Here is a 14,102-nt window from a genome sequence, read left to right on the forward strand (position 1 = left end):
AGGGTCCAGCAGTGTCAGCGAACACTCTCATAGAGTTTTCAAAGCTCCAGAGGGAGCTGAAAGGGCTCCATGATTGAGCACAGACACACATTGAGAACAAGACCACACAGCAAGAAGCCTCGAGATCTGTCATCAAAACAGCAGCCTCTCTAAAATAAAAGGACCAGGAACCAAATTGAAAGGTAAAATATATATAAATTTTTGATTATGAGATAATTGGGGACACATCAGGGAGGAAAAAAGGAGGTCCCCGCCTGAACGCAGGTACAGAATTGCATAAAATAAAATCTGCAGGGGAAATAAAAAAAAATAAAGAATAAATATATACCCACTAATGTCTTTGAACACAAGCATACCAGTAAATGAACTGAGTTAAGACTGTAAAAAGTTGAGAACTGGATTCTTTTTTTTTTTAATTTTATTTTTGAGAGTATCTTCCAGCAGGTCCACCAATTTGCAAATGGATTTAAGTTATTTTGAGTAGTAGGAAGAACAAAAGAGGGCCTGGCTTTTATGATTTATAAAACTGAGGTTTATGAAGATCCCCCCCTATATATATATGGGGGGGGAATGTTCATAAACCTCAGTTCTTAGCAGGCCTACTCAGAATTAAATATATATAATTTTTATTAAATTTTCTGTTTTACAATTTAAAATACTCATTTAAACTTCCTTAAAATATCAGTGACTTCCCTTCTTCTCTTTCCATGGTTTATTCATAAATCCCTGCATATTTTACAAAAACTAAACCATTCAGTATTCCATTATTACATCCATCAAAACTTATTTACACTGTTTTCAAGTGTACGTATGTTCTTGTTCTCTTATTCTATATGTTAAGTCTGCAAGCTGCACATATTTTATCAGCTTAAGTTGCCATTCTTCTTTAGTTGGGACCTTGCTAATTTTCCATTTTGGGGCTAACAAAACACAGGACACAGTAGTGGCATACATAAATAACCTTTTTTTGACACCTGGGAATTTCCGTCCAAATTATCCCCAACAAAAAGGACTCTGGTTTTTTTTTTGGAAAGGTACTTTTAAATTTTTTTTTTTCAATTCATTATGGATTATTTCCCAATACTCTTTTATCCTTTTACAAGTCCACCACATGTGAAACAACGTCCCCTCAACCTCATTGCATCTCCAGCATTTATCTGATTAAGTCTTATACATCTTAGCAGGCCCACTCGGAGTTAAATGCCACCTGTAAATCGTTTTCAAGTAGTTCTCCTTCAAAGAATAAAGTGCCGTAAATTTCAAATTGCTTTTCCAAAGTTTTTCCCAGAGGCTAAAATCTATATTATGTCCTTTATCTATTGTCAAGTGTGTCATAGCAGCTTTGACAAGCTCATCTTTTTTTTCTTTTCCTTTGTTTTCCTTTTCTGTGTGATTCAAAAGAGATAGATATTGCAAGTATAGATTTTAGAACTTTCATATTGGGAAGTGCTGGGATTATTTTTAAAAGTGTGAAAAGAAGTATTTTGGGGGGGATAAACATAGCCACAAAATAGCATGGTCTTCCAATTCATGTACCTTTTCTCCTTCATGGCTGCCATTGCCCCATTGTTGTGAGTTAATATTTAATAAATGACCTGTGTCTCTAGGAAATAATCAGACTTTGTTTTCTGGAAGGCCTAGAGGCCAGATAGTAAGTACCAAAGTTTCAACAAAGCACAGGTAATGGGGAACACAGAGGTGACTGTTTTAATTTACTACATCTTATTCAATGATTATGATTATGATTAGCATTTCATTTGTAAGTTGTTTATGTATATTATACATCTTAATATTTCTGCCCTGAGCCTGTGAGGAAGATAACATAAATTCTATGTAGTTTTCCCCAGAGGGTTACATATGTTTCAGTTTACATATGCTTCAGGTTACAGACTCCACTAACCCAGAAATAGTACCTCGGGTTCAGAACTTTGCTTCAGGATGAGAACAGAAATTATGCAGTGGCAGTGCGGCGGCAGCGGGAGGCCCCATTAGCTAAAGTGGTGCTTCAGGTTAAGAACAGTTTCAGGTTAAGAACGGACCTCCATAACAAATTAAGTTCTTAACCTGAGGTACCACTGTACTAATTATGTGTACCCTATAGGCATGTAAAACTTGTGAATGGTTTCAGAACTCACAGGGTTAAAGAGTTCTGTGTGACGTCTCTCAATTCCTGAGGCGTGACTAGAGGGAGTGGTCTGATTCCACTGCCTGTTTGTCTCTGTTTCCGAAGGAGGCGGTAACAGCCATGAGCGCTAGAAGTCCAGGGAGAGTCTGAGGAGTTCTGTTTTGTTTTACTGCTTGAATAAACACTGTCAAATAAACACACTAATCACTGGGTGTGTTTGATCTTCTAAACACCGAGGAGCAATAGCCCACTGTGTTTACTCTGCATTTTGTGGCGAACGAGGGATCGGAGCATCAGGAGGCGCAGCTAGAGGGAAACGTGCCGGGCTGGAGATCGCTTAAAGCTACGACTAATTGGGGTCGTAAACCAATTAGCTACGCCACGACTAATAGGTTATGGAGCGCTAATTACTGCTTTGAAGCTGTTGCGACGTGTGCCGGTGTGTGTTTGAAGCCAGGAGGCCAAGACGCTACTGAAAACTGAGGTCCTGTCTGCGTTCCGAAGCAAAGAAGCTGGCTGGAAGGAGCTGAGAGCAGCTGAGAGCCGGGTGCCGGAAAGCTGACTGGTTACGTGAGTAAGCTGGGGCCCCGGAAAGAGGATGGCAGACAGCCAGGTCTTTGAGGAAATTCCGTTTGAAAAGCTCACTGTCCAAGGATGGGCAGCCTGGTCCAAAAAAGTGAGGGGTTGGGTTTGGCTACAGGGCTTTGGAATGCAAGCCAGAGGGAGCCAGTACCCCTCAATCCAGGTGCTGCTGGGACAGATGCTGCAGGCTTTGAGACTGCGTTGCCAGAAGAGAGCCAGCAGAGAATGCAAAAGGAGCTTTGTATGTTGAAAGCATGCGTACTCGCATCGCTGAAGCCTTATTTGGAGGGCGTCAAGTCAGCAAGGGCTGCCTGGGAGGTGCTGAGAAGTTTGTGTGAAACTTCAGCAGGAGGCCAGAGCCCTGAGGAAGTCATGAAAAGCCCAGAGACGGCTGGAGCCCTTGTCCCTGAAGTGAAGATTGGGGGGGCTGAGAATTCCAAAGGCAAGTTTGAAAAGTTTTCCACTGTGAGTGCCGGTGTGGAACGCAGTTTCAGCGGGGCCAGGGCTGGCACAGAGAGCTCTTCCGGAAGAAGTGGGGCCAAGCCGGCTGAAGGGAGTCCTGGGCAGTGTTTTTCCACTGATCGTCGTTGTTTTGTTTGCAATTCAACTGAACATCTGCGTCGCTCTTGCCCCCACCGAAGCAGGGAGACGAGGCAGGATGTTGTCAAGGTCACTTCTCATGGGAGCCAGCCAGGTTTCCGTGGAAACCAGCCCGGCAAAGGGGCTAGGCGTGGGAACGCGCAAGGCGGATGTGCTGTAGACAATGAGGATGCTTATCAACTGACAGCCAGTCTTGCAATGTTTGAAAAGAGCTCTAAGAGAGACAATGAACTGTGTTTTGTTATTGACTCTGGAGCTAACCGAAATCTGATTCCAGAGACCCCTGCTGTCGAGATGTGGAATTGCAGGGCAGTTCCAGCTGGAAAAACTGTTCAGTTTGCTGATGGAGGGAAGAAACCTTTGGTTAACGTTGCAAATGTTTATTTTTCTGTTTTGCAGGAGCAGTTGGAAGTTTGCATAGTACCTGGGATGAAACACTGTCTTTTATCTGTCCCTTATTTGTTGCAGAAGGGGTATAAGGTTTGCTTTGAAAACGATGTTTGTACAATCTCCAAAGGAGGGAAGCAACTGGTCAGAGTTGCAAAGGGGCAGAATGATCTCTTTATTCTTAAAACGCCTCTGAGGGGTGAGGGGAAGGCTGAGAGGGCACAAGCTATGCGTGCTACAGTTCCCACTCATGTTTCATGTGCGTGTGCGTGGCACAAGAAGACAGCCCATAGTTCTCTTGAAGAAATCCAGATGTTACCGGAGTGCACTAAAGGTTGTAAAATACGGGGATGTGGAAAATCCCTAAATTGTAGGGCTTGCAGAAGGGCAAAGGTAAAAGGGTGTAGTTACCCCAGGGTGGACAGGGTAACCACAAAACCTTTTGAGCTTGTGCACATAGATCTGTTTGGTCCCATGGCAAAGCCAAGTCTGGGAGGAGCCAGGTTTCTGCTGACAATTTCTGCTGACCATACGCAGAATTCCTGGGCCCATGCTGTGAAATGCAAGGAAGATGCAGCGCAACTGATTAAAAATTGGGTTGCGGAGGTAGAACTAAGGTTAATTAGAGTTAATTCAAGTCTTTGGTCAGGTGGCAGGATTTAAGTTGAATAAACAAAAAACTAAAGTTTTGGAAAAAAATTAACAAATGTTGAAAGAGAGAGTTTTCAAAATGAAACTGGATTAACGGTGGCAAAGAAAGTAAAATATTTGGGGATTAATATGACATCCAAAAATGTGAATTTATTTAAAGACAACTATGACAAATGTTGGACAGAGGTAAAGAAAGATCTAGAAATATGGTCGAACTTGAAGCTTTCCTTGTTAGGCCGAATTGCAGTGATCAAAATGAATGTATTGCCTAGAATGTTATTTTTGTTTCAGACACTACAAATTGTGGATAAACTAGATTGCTTCAAGAAGTGGCAGAAAGATATATCTAAATTTGTCTGGCAGGGCAAAAAGCCCAGAATAAAATTTAAGATACTTACTGATGCAAAAGAAAGAGGGGGGTTTGCCCTGCCGGACTTAAGATTGTACTATGAATCAGCAGCTTTCTGCTGGTTGAAAGATTGGCTACTTCTTGAGAATGCAGACACGTTGGATTTGGAAGGATTTGACAATAGGTTTGGTTGGCATGCATATATATGGTATGACAAGGTTAAAGTTCATAAGGGTTTTAAAAACCATATTGTTAGAAAAGCATTATATAATGTTTGGATTCGATATAAGGATTTGCTGGAAAATAAAACTCCTAGGTGGCTATCACCTATGGAAGCCAAGGAGGTGAAGAAACCTAACATGGAATCTAAATGGCCAAAATATTTTGAAATTTTAGAACAAGAAAGTGGTAAATTTAAATTACAGAGCTATGAGAAAATAAAGTCTAAAGTACGAGATTGGCTCCATTATTATCAAATAATGGAGACTTTTAAACAAGACAGGAAAATTGGTTTCCAGGTGGAGAAATCGAAACTAGAGACAGAATTGTTAGAACCCAATACTAAGAATTTATCAAGAATGTATAACCTATTGCTGAAGTGGAACACAATAGACAAAACTGTAAAGCCAGCTATGATTAAATGGGCACAGGACATAGGTCATGACATTATGTTTGCGGACTGGGAACAGTTATGGACCACCGGTATCAAATTTACAGCATGTAATGTCTTAAAAGAAAATATTATGAAAATGATTTATAGGTGGTACATGACCCCAGTCAAGCTCGCGAAGATTTACCATCTGCCCAATAATAAATGTTGGAAATGTAATGAAGCCGAAGGTACCTTCTTTCACCTTTGGTGGACCTGCCCAAGGATTAAGGCCTTCTGGGAAATGATTTATAATGAAATTAAGAAGGTACTTAAATGTACCTTTCAAAAGAAACCGGAGGCATTTCTCCTGGGCATGGTCGGCCAATTGGTTCCAAAGAGGGATAAGATTTTCTTTATGTACGCCACTACAGCAGCAAGGATCCTTCTAGCAAAGTATTGGAAGACACAAGAATTACCCACACTGGAAGAATGGCAGGCGAAAGTGATTGACTTTATGGGACTGGCAGAAATGACCGGCAGAATCCGCGACCAAGAGAAAGAGACAGTGGAGGAAGATTGGAAGAAGTTTAAAGTATATCTTAAGAACTGTTGTAAAATAGAGGAGTGATAAAATGTCAAGGGGAAGGAAGACGCAGAATTGCAGCTAAAACTGTTTGATGATTTAAGGTGAAATTGAGAATGACAATGAGTTTAAATTTAAAATTTAATTGGCAAAAAGGGTTGTTGAAAAACTGTAAAACAAGGATGCAAAAAGGGTGAGGTATGGGGAAGTCCGAGAAACGAGGCGTATGAAAATGAGGTTAAGAAATGATATTTTTTTGTGTGTGTTTGTATTTGTTGATGTTTGTGTGTTGTTGCTGTTTAGTGTTAAAAATTGGAAAATTAATAAAAAATTACTTTTAAAAAAAAATAGAACTAAGGTTCTCCACCAAGGTGCAGGGAATCAATAGTGACCGAGGTGCAGAGTTTACTGGGTCTGCTCTGCAGAAGTTCTTTCACCAGAAAGGGATACATCACAAGGTGACTTCTCCTCAACAGAGGGGAGTGGCAGAGCTCAGGAGTGAAGCTCTGGTTAAGGCTACACAGGTGTTGCTGTCAGACTCTGGTTTACCTCCAAGCTTTTGGGGGGAGGGAGTTCAGACTGTGAATTTCACCTTGAATCGGTCCTACAATTCAGTGGTAGGTGACACCCCGTTCTTCATGCTTCACGGAAGGAAACCTCAGATTCATTTCCTCCGTGTGTTTGGGTCACCGGCCTCGGTGCCAGTGCCAAAGGCACTGCAAAAGCCAGGTGGACCCAAATTCCAGAAAATGATCTTCTGTGGATATGAGCCAGCCACTAAAGGATGGAGGTTTGCATATCCAGAAGGTGATCAGACCAAGCTTCTGGTCAGTAAACATGCTGAGTTCTATGAGCAGGATGGTTGGTCAAAGACTCCTGCAAGGCGTGACGTTCTCTCAGAATGTCTGTCTGATTCAGAGGGGGAAGATTCCGAGGAAGGAGAGCCAGAGGCTGAACCTGTTGAGGACCAGGTCGCTGACCAGGGTCAAGAACAGGATTGGGCATCTCCACAGGTTGTTAAAAGAGAGCCCAAGAGTGAGCCTTCATCTCCTGTGAGCAAAGTACAAAAGGTCCGAAGACGCGTTAAGTCAGAGGGGGAGGATAGTGATGGTGAGGACACACCTGCTGACTACAGTGAGTCAGAGGAAGTACCTGAGTTTGTGCCCAGGCGGTCCAGTCACACAACGAAGGGCATTCCACCTGAGAGGTATCAGGCCACAGGTGTGTGGGTTGGTTTCGCACAATGCGAACCTGGGAGTTGTGAGGAGGTTCCACAGGTGCCTGACAGGAATGCCAGGAGAAGGCACAAGGCATTGGGAAAGGGACTGATCTCACAGAGATCTGCAAAGGTAAATACCAAGTCACCTCAGGACTGGAGAGAAGAGGGGGTGTGAATGGTTTCAGAACTCACAGGGTTAAAGAGTTCTGTGTGACGTCTCTCAATTCCTGAGGCGTGACTAGAGGGAGTGGTCTGATTCCACTGCCTGTTTGTCTCTGTTTCCGAAGGAGGCGGTAGCAGCCATGAGCGCTAGAAGTCCAGGGAGAGTCTGAGGAGTTCTGTTTTGTTTTACTGCTTGAATAAACACTGTCAAATAAACACACTAATCACTGGGTGTGTTTGATCTTCTAAACACCGAGGAGCAATAGCCCGCTGTGTTTACTCTGCATTTCGTGGCAAACGAGGGATCGGAGCAGCAGGAGGTGCAGCTAGAGGGAAACGTGCCGGGCTGGAGATCGCTTAAAGCTACGGTTAATTGGGGTCGTAAACCAATTAGCTACGCCACGACTAATAAAACTTCTAAGCAAACCCTCTCTCAGGAAAATTGATTGGAGGTGTTTTCCAGAAATAAGGTGTGTGGCAAATTCAAGCCCACTAACAATGGTGTATGAAGAGAAGCTTAAGAATTGGCTGCCATGGCAGGTAATGATTTCGATAATTTTTCTGGGATCTTTAGGTATAGCAAGAGGACCTAGTAGAAATAGGAAGTGGGTCCCTCCACAGTATGTTCACTTGTCTATCCAGAAATGCTACAATACTTGTGTGTGTGTGTGTGTGTGTGTGTATTTGGGTGGAATTCCTAGAACTTCTGGAATCATTTCCAGAACTTATTACATTTCTGCATTTCTCTTCTTCTGCACCATTCCCCCCCCCCCCAGCTCCACCACTTTTTACGGAGTATTTCATTTAACAACAGTGCTGGGGACAAAATTTCCTTTGATCACAATGGGGCCCTGGAAGCCGGATTTGACATTGTCAACTGGATCACATTCCCAAATCAATCCTTCCTCAGAGTGAAAGTTGGAAAAGTGAATCTCCAGACTCCCGTAAAAGAATTCACTATTAATGAGTCTACTATTACATGGCACATTGGATTTAACCAGGTATGATTTGAGGTTTGATCAGAGTTTTTCATGAGTAGAGGATTTCCACCACTTCTGCTACTGTGAAGTGCTGTAAACAGGCTGAATGCAGTGCAGGAGAGTGAGAGACTTCATAGTGCACCTTTGTTCTCTCTCAAACAAATGTTTATACACAGGACTCTGAATACTCAGATAGGGATATACTTTACTACTATTTGAATGTGAGTACAACCATCTGCAGTGCTTTTTTCAAGAGAGCTATCCAGGCTGATCACCATGAAGTTGTTACAGTAAGTGCCACACTTTTAACATTGGTGTGGAGGAAGGTGCCAGTACTGTGTGACCTTGACTACTCCCATAAAAAAAAAGCACTGGCCATCCCTCCTTCAATACTTTGAAGTCATGTTTTCCCACCCAAAGAGTGGCTGAGGGTGCTTCTGCTCAACATGGCCATATATATCCAATTGATGTAAAGAGGTATCACATTTACAGGAATGCTACCACCCACCCACTTCAATCTCACCTACCCTTGTAGGGGGCTAAATTGATTTTTAAAGGGTGGCCCTGATTAGCTATTGATTGTTGTTGTTGCTGCTGCTGTTGTTGTTGATATTGCTATTATTCCACTCCATACATATGTTTCTATCAAGGGTTTACTGCTACAGTTTACTGCTGCTTTATTATTTGCTTTAAGGATTTGATTATTTCGTGATTCCTTGTCAATATCTCTTAAGTAGCTGAGGTAAGCACATTCAGGCAGCTTTGATTGGGGTGGTGACTGACTCTCCTCTCATTGACTGTCTAAAATTAGAGAGGGAATATTGTTTATAAGTATTTTAGTAACGAGAAATCAAGAAGAGACTGTGAAATTAACCTTCAAATATATATTAAAAAATATTACAAAGAGGTTACACATGAAACAGCATGTATATGGGGGGGGGAGAGAAGGTGATGGCCAAAACAGTCATGCATATTTTCATCTAATATAAATATAATCTTTATATGGTGTTATTCCACTGTGTCTGTATCCTTTGCACATTGATAAAACAATCCAAGAGAAAGAGGGAGAGAATATATGCAAACTAAGGGATTACATTTACAGTTAGGTCAACATGTGCCTCCGTTCTCATTATGACTATACCATAACAGCTACATCAATTTTGTTGTTATGGGAAAGCAGAGAAATGAATGGAAAGAACACTAAAGCAAACTGTTCTAGCTTCAATCTCAGAATTAATTTTAGCAATTATCCTAATATATCCAAATTCTGAGGAATGGAATGCAGGTCAGAGTGAACCTGGGAAGAAAATAAATGAATGAATGAAGCTCATGATTTCTCTCATTCCCTTCTTTGATAACATTTTGGGCTAAGGTCCAATGTGTGTATGAAACTAGAGGTAGATTTCATTCATATTGCCTACAATCCTTAGTAAAGAATCAGATACCAAAGGTTTTCGAAAATCTCAATGCCTACTGTTGAACTACAGATTTACCAAGAAAATACAATTTATGGCTGCTTATATTCTAAATTGTAACATCATTTTTATTTATTTCTGGGTCAGACATTGCCTATTTCTGTGTGTACAGACAGTTGCCACCCTGGTTATCACAAAAAAAGAATGGAAGGGGAGCCATTTTGCTGCCTTGATTGCATCTCATGTCCAGAAGGGAAGATTTCTAACCAGAAAGGTAAGGAGTATATGGACCTCATATGTTAGTTGTTTGCTCATTTGTTTGTTGGATTCAATTTATGAATTGCTTCTCATAAAATATCAATAGTAAAACCAATTAAGAATAATCCCACATATAAAAGTCAATTTTTGAAATCTCATTGGAAAAACAATTTCAGGGTGAATCTCAGCAATATACAAAATGCAATTTGAAGGCATGTAGGGGTTGATAGGAAACTCGCTGACAAGCAATGACAAGAGATGAATAAGACTGGCTTCATATATTCAAAATGCCCCTATTCTGATTTGGCATCTTTCCCAGTCAGATAGGGAAGACCTAAGTGTAACATGAGTACTGATTGGTTCAGCAATGCTTGGGTACAGCATTGTGGCTAAGAAATGAAATATCCTCCCAGATCATTAGGCTAAAGTCAAAAGCAACCCTGGCCCCATATTATTTAGGACTCAAAATTCTTTTTTGTTGCTGTTAAATGATTTTTATTAATTTTCAATTACCAAAATGCAATATGTTGCATATTATATTAACACCAAATAGCAATATCAATTCAAATACAAATCAATTACATAGCCAATTATAAATTTTGTGTGACTTCCCACATGATGTACTTCAAGGCCTGATTCCCTTTAATTCTGCCTCCAGACTATTGCTCAAACCAAATACAACCCATTCTTGATAAAATCCCTTATACCACAGCTACAATAAGAACTTCAATTTGCATTAACACATATAGTAATTTGTAAATTCGCAAGTGAAGTTCTCCTTTCTTCTTACTGTGTGAGGTTTTAATTTTCATCAATTGTTCCTGTATTTCTTTATCAAATATTATGTCCATATTAATTATTCCTGATCTCCTTTGTCCCTTACAGCTCTGTTGACTCAGAGTTACTCTGGAAAGGTCTCTCTCTTTGTTCCCAACTCTTACGATGCAGCTGTAAAATTCCACTTTCAATTTCAAGCAGGGAGTTACCCAACGTCCAGCCAAAGCCCTGGCAGGCCTCCAAGTTCTCCCCTCCACATCCAGTCGAAGCAATTAATTATAATTATCCGTAGAAGAATGATCCAGTTCCCCACCAGAGCTCCAGCAAGTCTTCAAAGTCCAGTCCCTCCTCCCCTCAATAAGGGAGCAAGTAAAAGAATTAACTATCCAGAGGCTCCAAGCCCTTTTTATAATGATTCCAAACGTAATACAGTTTTTTCCTCACACAGACCCATTTGTCATTAGAATCAATATCTGTACTCCTATTTCCTTTCTTCTTCACTTGCTTTGAAGAACAAAGTTTTTTGTCATTCTCGGGGGGGGGGGGTTGCTGAGTCATTTATGTAACAAAGGATTTATAATGAAGTGATTGGCTCCCCCGCAAAACATATCGTCTTGTTGCTCGAATGAAGTCATCTTCCAATTTAAATCTGTACAACCTTGTAGCTGTTTCAATTTGGCAGTCCTTAATCTTGTCCCATCATTAGCAGCATGCGTCTGTGCATTAATCCTAATTAATCTCTTAATGAACAGAAGAACCACTGCTCTTAATGGTGGCATTGGAGGGTGACCAAGAAGCTTTTGCACTCAGTCTCCCTGCCACTCACCTCCATGTCAGAGCAAAAGGCAGGCACTGAGATGATCTGAGTAAAGCTCACATCCCCCGTTCCCTGGGGGGAGTTTGCAAGGACAATTACCCTCAAATCATCCTTGTTTCATCTTTGCCAATTGTCTCCGCTATCGTGAGAGTTGTGCCACTAAGGCAGCCGGAAGTCGAGACTCAAAATTCTTAAAACATTTCAAAGATGGGTCTCTCTCTCTCTCTCTCTCTCTCACACACACACACACACACACACACAAACATTTGCTACTGCAATGGCATTTCAGGACACTTTCACCCCATGATACAACTGATGAAATATTTCCACTCCCCTCTTCATCAGCTAATAGGACAACTTTAAGCCCATGGCATGGGCAAGATACCAGGCAAAACATGAGCCCAGTATTTTGCTGCAGCCTATGGGCCCCTGTGCTGCCAGGAAAAGGTGCCCCACACGTATTGGACATGGAACAAGGCTTCCCCAAACCTGTGTTATAGGATAGAAACATTCTGCTTTCACATAGGCAGCAAAAGGGCCAGCCATTCAGATTGCAATATCAATTTAGCATCAGGAAATGCTTGGGAAGACTGACAGGGAATATTGTTTTTCAGACATGAACGACTGTTTCTGGTGCCCAGAAGATTGTCACCCAAATCAAGATCAGGATTTTTGCACTCCCAAAGCTGTAAGCTTCCTGGCTTTTGAAGAGCCCTTGGGAATCAGCTTAGTCACTGGTGCTCTTTCATGTTCTTTAATCACAGCTCTTGTGCTTGTGGCATTTATCAAGTATCATGACACTCCTATTGTCAAAGCTAACAACAGGAATCTTACCTACCTTCTCCTTCTCTCCCTCCTGCTCTGCCCCCTCTGTGTATTGCTCTTCATTGGCAGACCTTGGATACTGGGGTGTCTATTTCGACAAACTGCCTTTGGCATCATCTTCTCCATGGCTGTTTCTTCTGTACTGGCAAAATCTGTCACTGTGGTTCTGGCTTTCATGGCCACCAATCCTGGTTCTAAAATGAGGAAATGGGTGGGGAAAAGACTGGCCTCCTCCATTGTTCTTTCCTGCTCCCTTATGCAAGCAGGTATTTGTGGTATATGGCTGGCAACTTCTCCCCCATTTCCAGATGTTGACATGCATTCTGTGACTGAGGAAATTTTACTAGAATGCAATGAAGGGTCTGTGACTATGTTTTACTGTGTCTTGGGGTACTTGGGCTTCCTGGCCATTGTCAGCTTCACTGTGGCTTTCTTCGCCAGGAAGTTGCCTGACAGTTTCAACGAAGCCAAGTTTATCACATTTAGTATGTTGATATTTTGCAGTGTCTGGTTATCTTTTGTCCCAACCTACCTGAGCACCAAGGGAAAATACATGGTGGCTGTGGAAATTTTTTCCATCTTATCATCCAGTTTTGGCTTGCTGGGTTGTATATTTTTCCCGAAATGCTACATTATTGTGCTGAGCCCTGAGCTGAACAATAGGGAGCAACTCCTCAGGAAAAAAACCTGAATACAATATAATTTTCTAGCAATACAAACTGTGTGTGTGACTTTTGTTTCTGAGCTAAATGCTGATGCCATTCTGATGAGACAACTGTGATGGTTTATAAACTCAATTTTAAATAAAAATAATAATTCCACCCAACTCTAATCTGAAATTCAGACAGCATTTTACTTTGGATGACTTTTGTGGAGACTGAAAATAGACCACCTCTTCTTTCCATACTTCTCCTATATAACTTTTTGCTATTTAAGCCACTGGGCTATGCTCCAATGTCCTCATCCCTTCTCTCAAATTTTAAGATGAGGAAGATTTTCATTCCCTGTTTCATTCCCCTGAACTTCTTTATCACCTCATCACATTTACTTGGCTTGCAAATGATTTCTGATGCTGAGCTAGCAGGGGAGCCAAGTGAAGAAGAACTGAGCAGGCTGTGGCACTAACACCATCTTGAAAGTTGCCCAAGGCCCACTAGTGGCTCTCAGCCCAGTATATGAGAAACACTGAAATAGAATGTGTATGACATTTTCCAGAGAGGGGGGGAAATATATAAGCTACTGCAAATTTGGCTATGCAAGGCCCACCCAGATGACGTGGAATCTTCGCAAAGGCTAGGAGATCTGGCAGCCTGATTTGCTGTTCTGTGCCTTCTTTAATCAAGCATTAGAACTGGCCATTCTGATGTTGTTAACATCCTTCTTTGGTAGGATGTTACCCCTCCACCCAGCCACATCCTTATGGAGCCCTCCTTTGGGCCTGCGGTTAAGAACATGGGCTATGTGGTTCCCTGGCCATAATCACCTTCTCTGCGGTTTTTCTAGTCAGTTTCAACAAAGCCATGCTTATCACCTTCAGCATGTTGGCATTTTGCAGTGTTTGCTGTCTTTTATTCCAAGTTACCTGTCTGTGGAGAGGGCTTGCAAACTAACAGTTACCTGAGTACCAAAGGAAGATACATGGTTACTGTGGAGACCTTCCCTGTGTTTTCTTCCAGTGCTGGTTTACTGGTTTGCATTGTTCCCCTAAACACCACATCACTGTGTTGAAACCTAAGCTGAACAGTAGGGAGCAGGTAACATGGAAAACTAAATTTTTAAA

General features: G+C 41.7%; 1 protein-coding gene across 1 annotated transcript; it reads left to right on the plus strand.

The window, feature by feature from the left end:
- Window positions 1–12,113: 12,113 nt before the first annotated feature.
- Window positions 12,114–13,013, plus strand: LOC309326918 (vomeronasal type-2 receptor 26-like; the record flags this gene model as incomplete). The annotated part of the gene is made up of 1 exon (XM_081835947.1): window positions 12,114–13,013. The coding sequence occupies one exon, from the start codon at window positions 12,114–12,116 to the stop codon at window positions 13,011–13,013; it is 900 nt and encodes a 299-aa protein (XP_081692073.1).
- Window positions 13,014–14,102: the final 1,089 nt, after the last annotated feature.

This window comes from Podarcis erhardii (genome assembly GCF_964252035.2).
Source record: "Podarcis erhardii genome assembly, chromosome: 13".
NCBI lineage: Eukaryota > Metazoa > Chordata > Lepidosauria > Squamata > Lacertidae > Podarcis > Podarcis erhardii.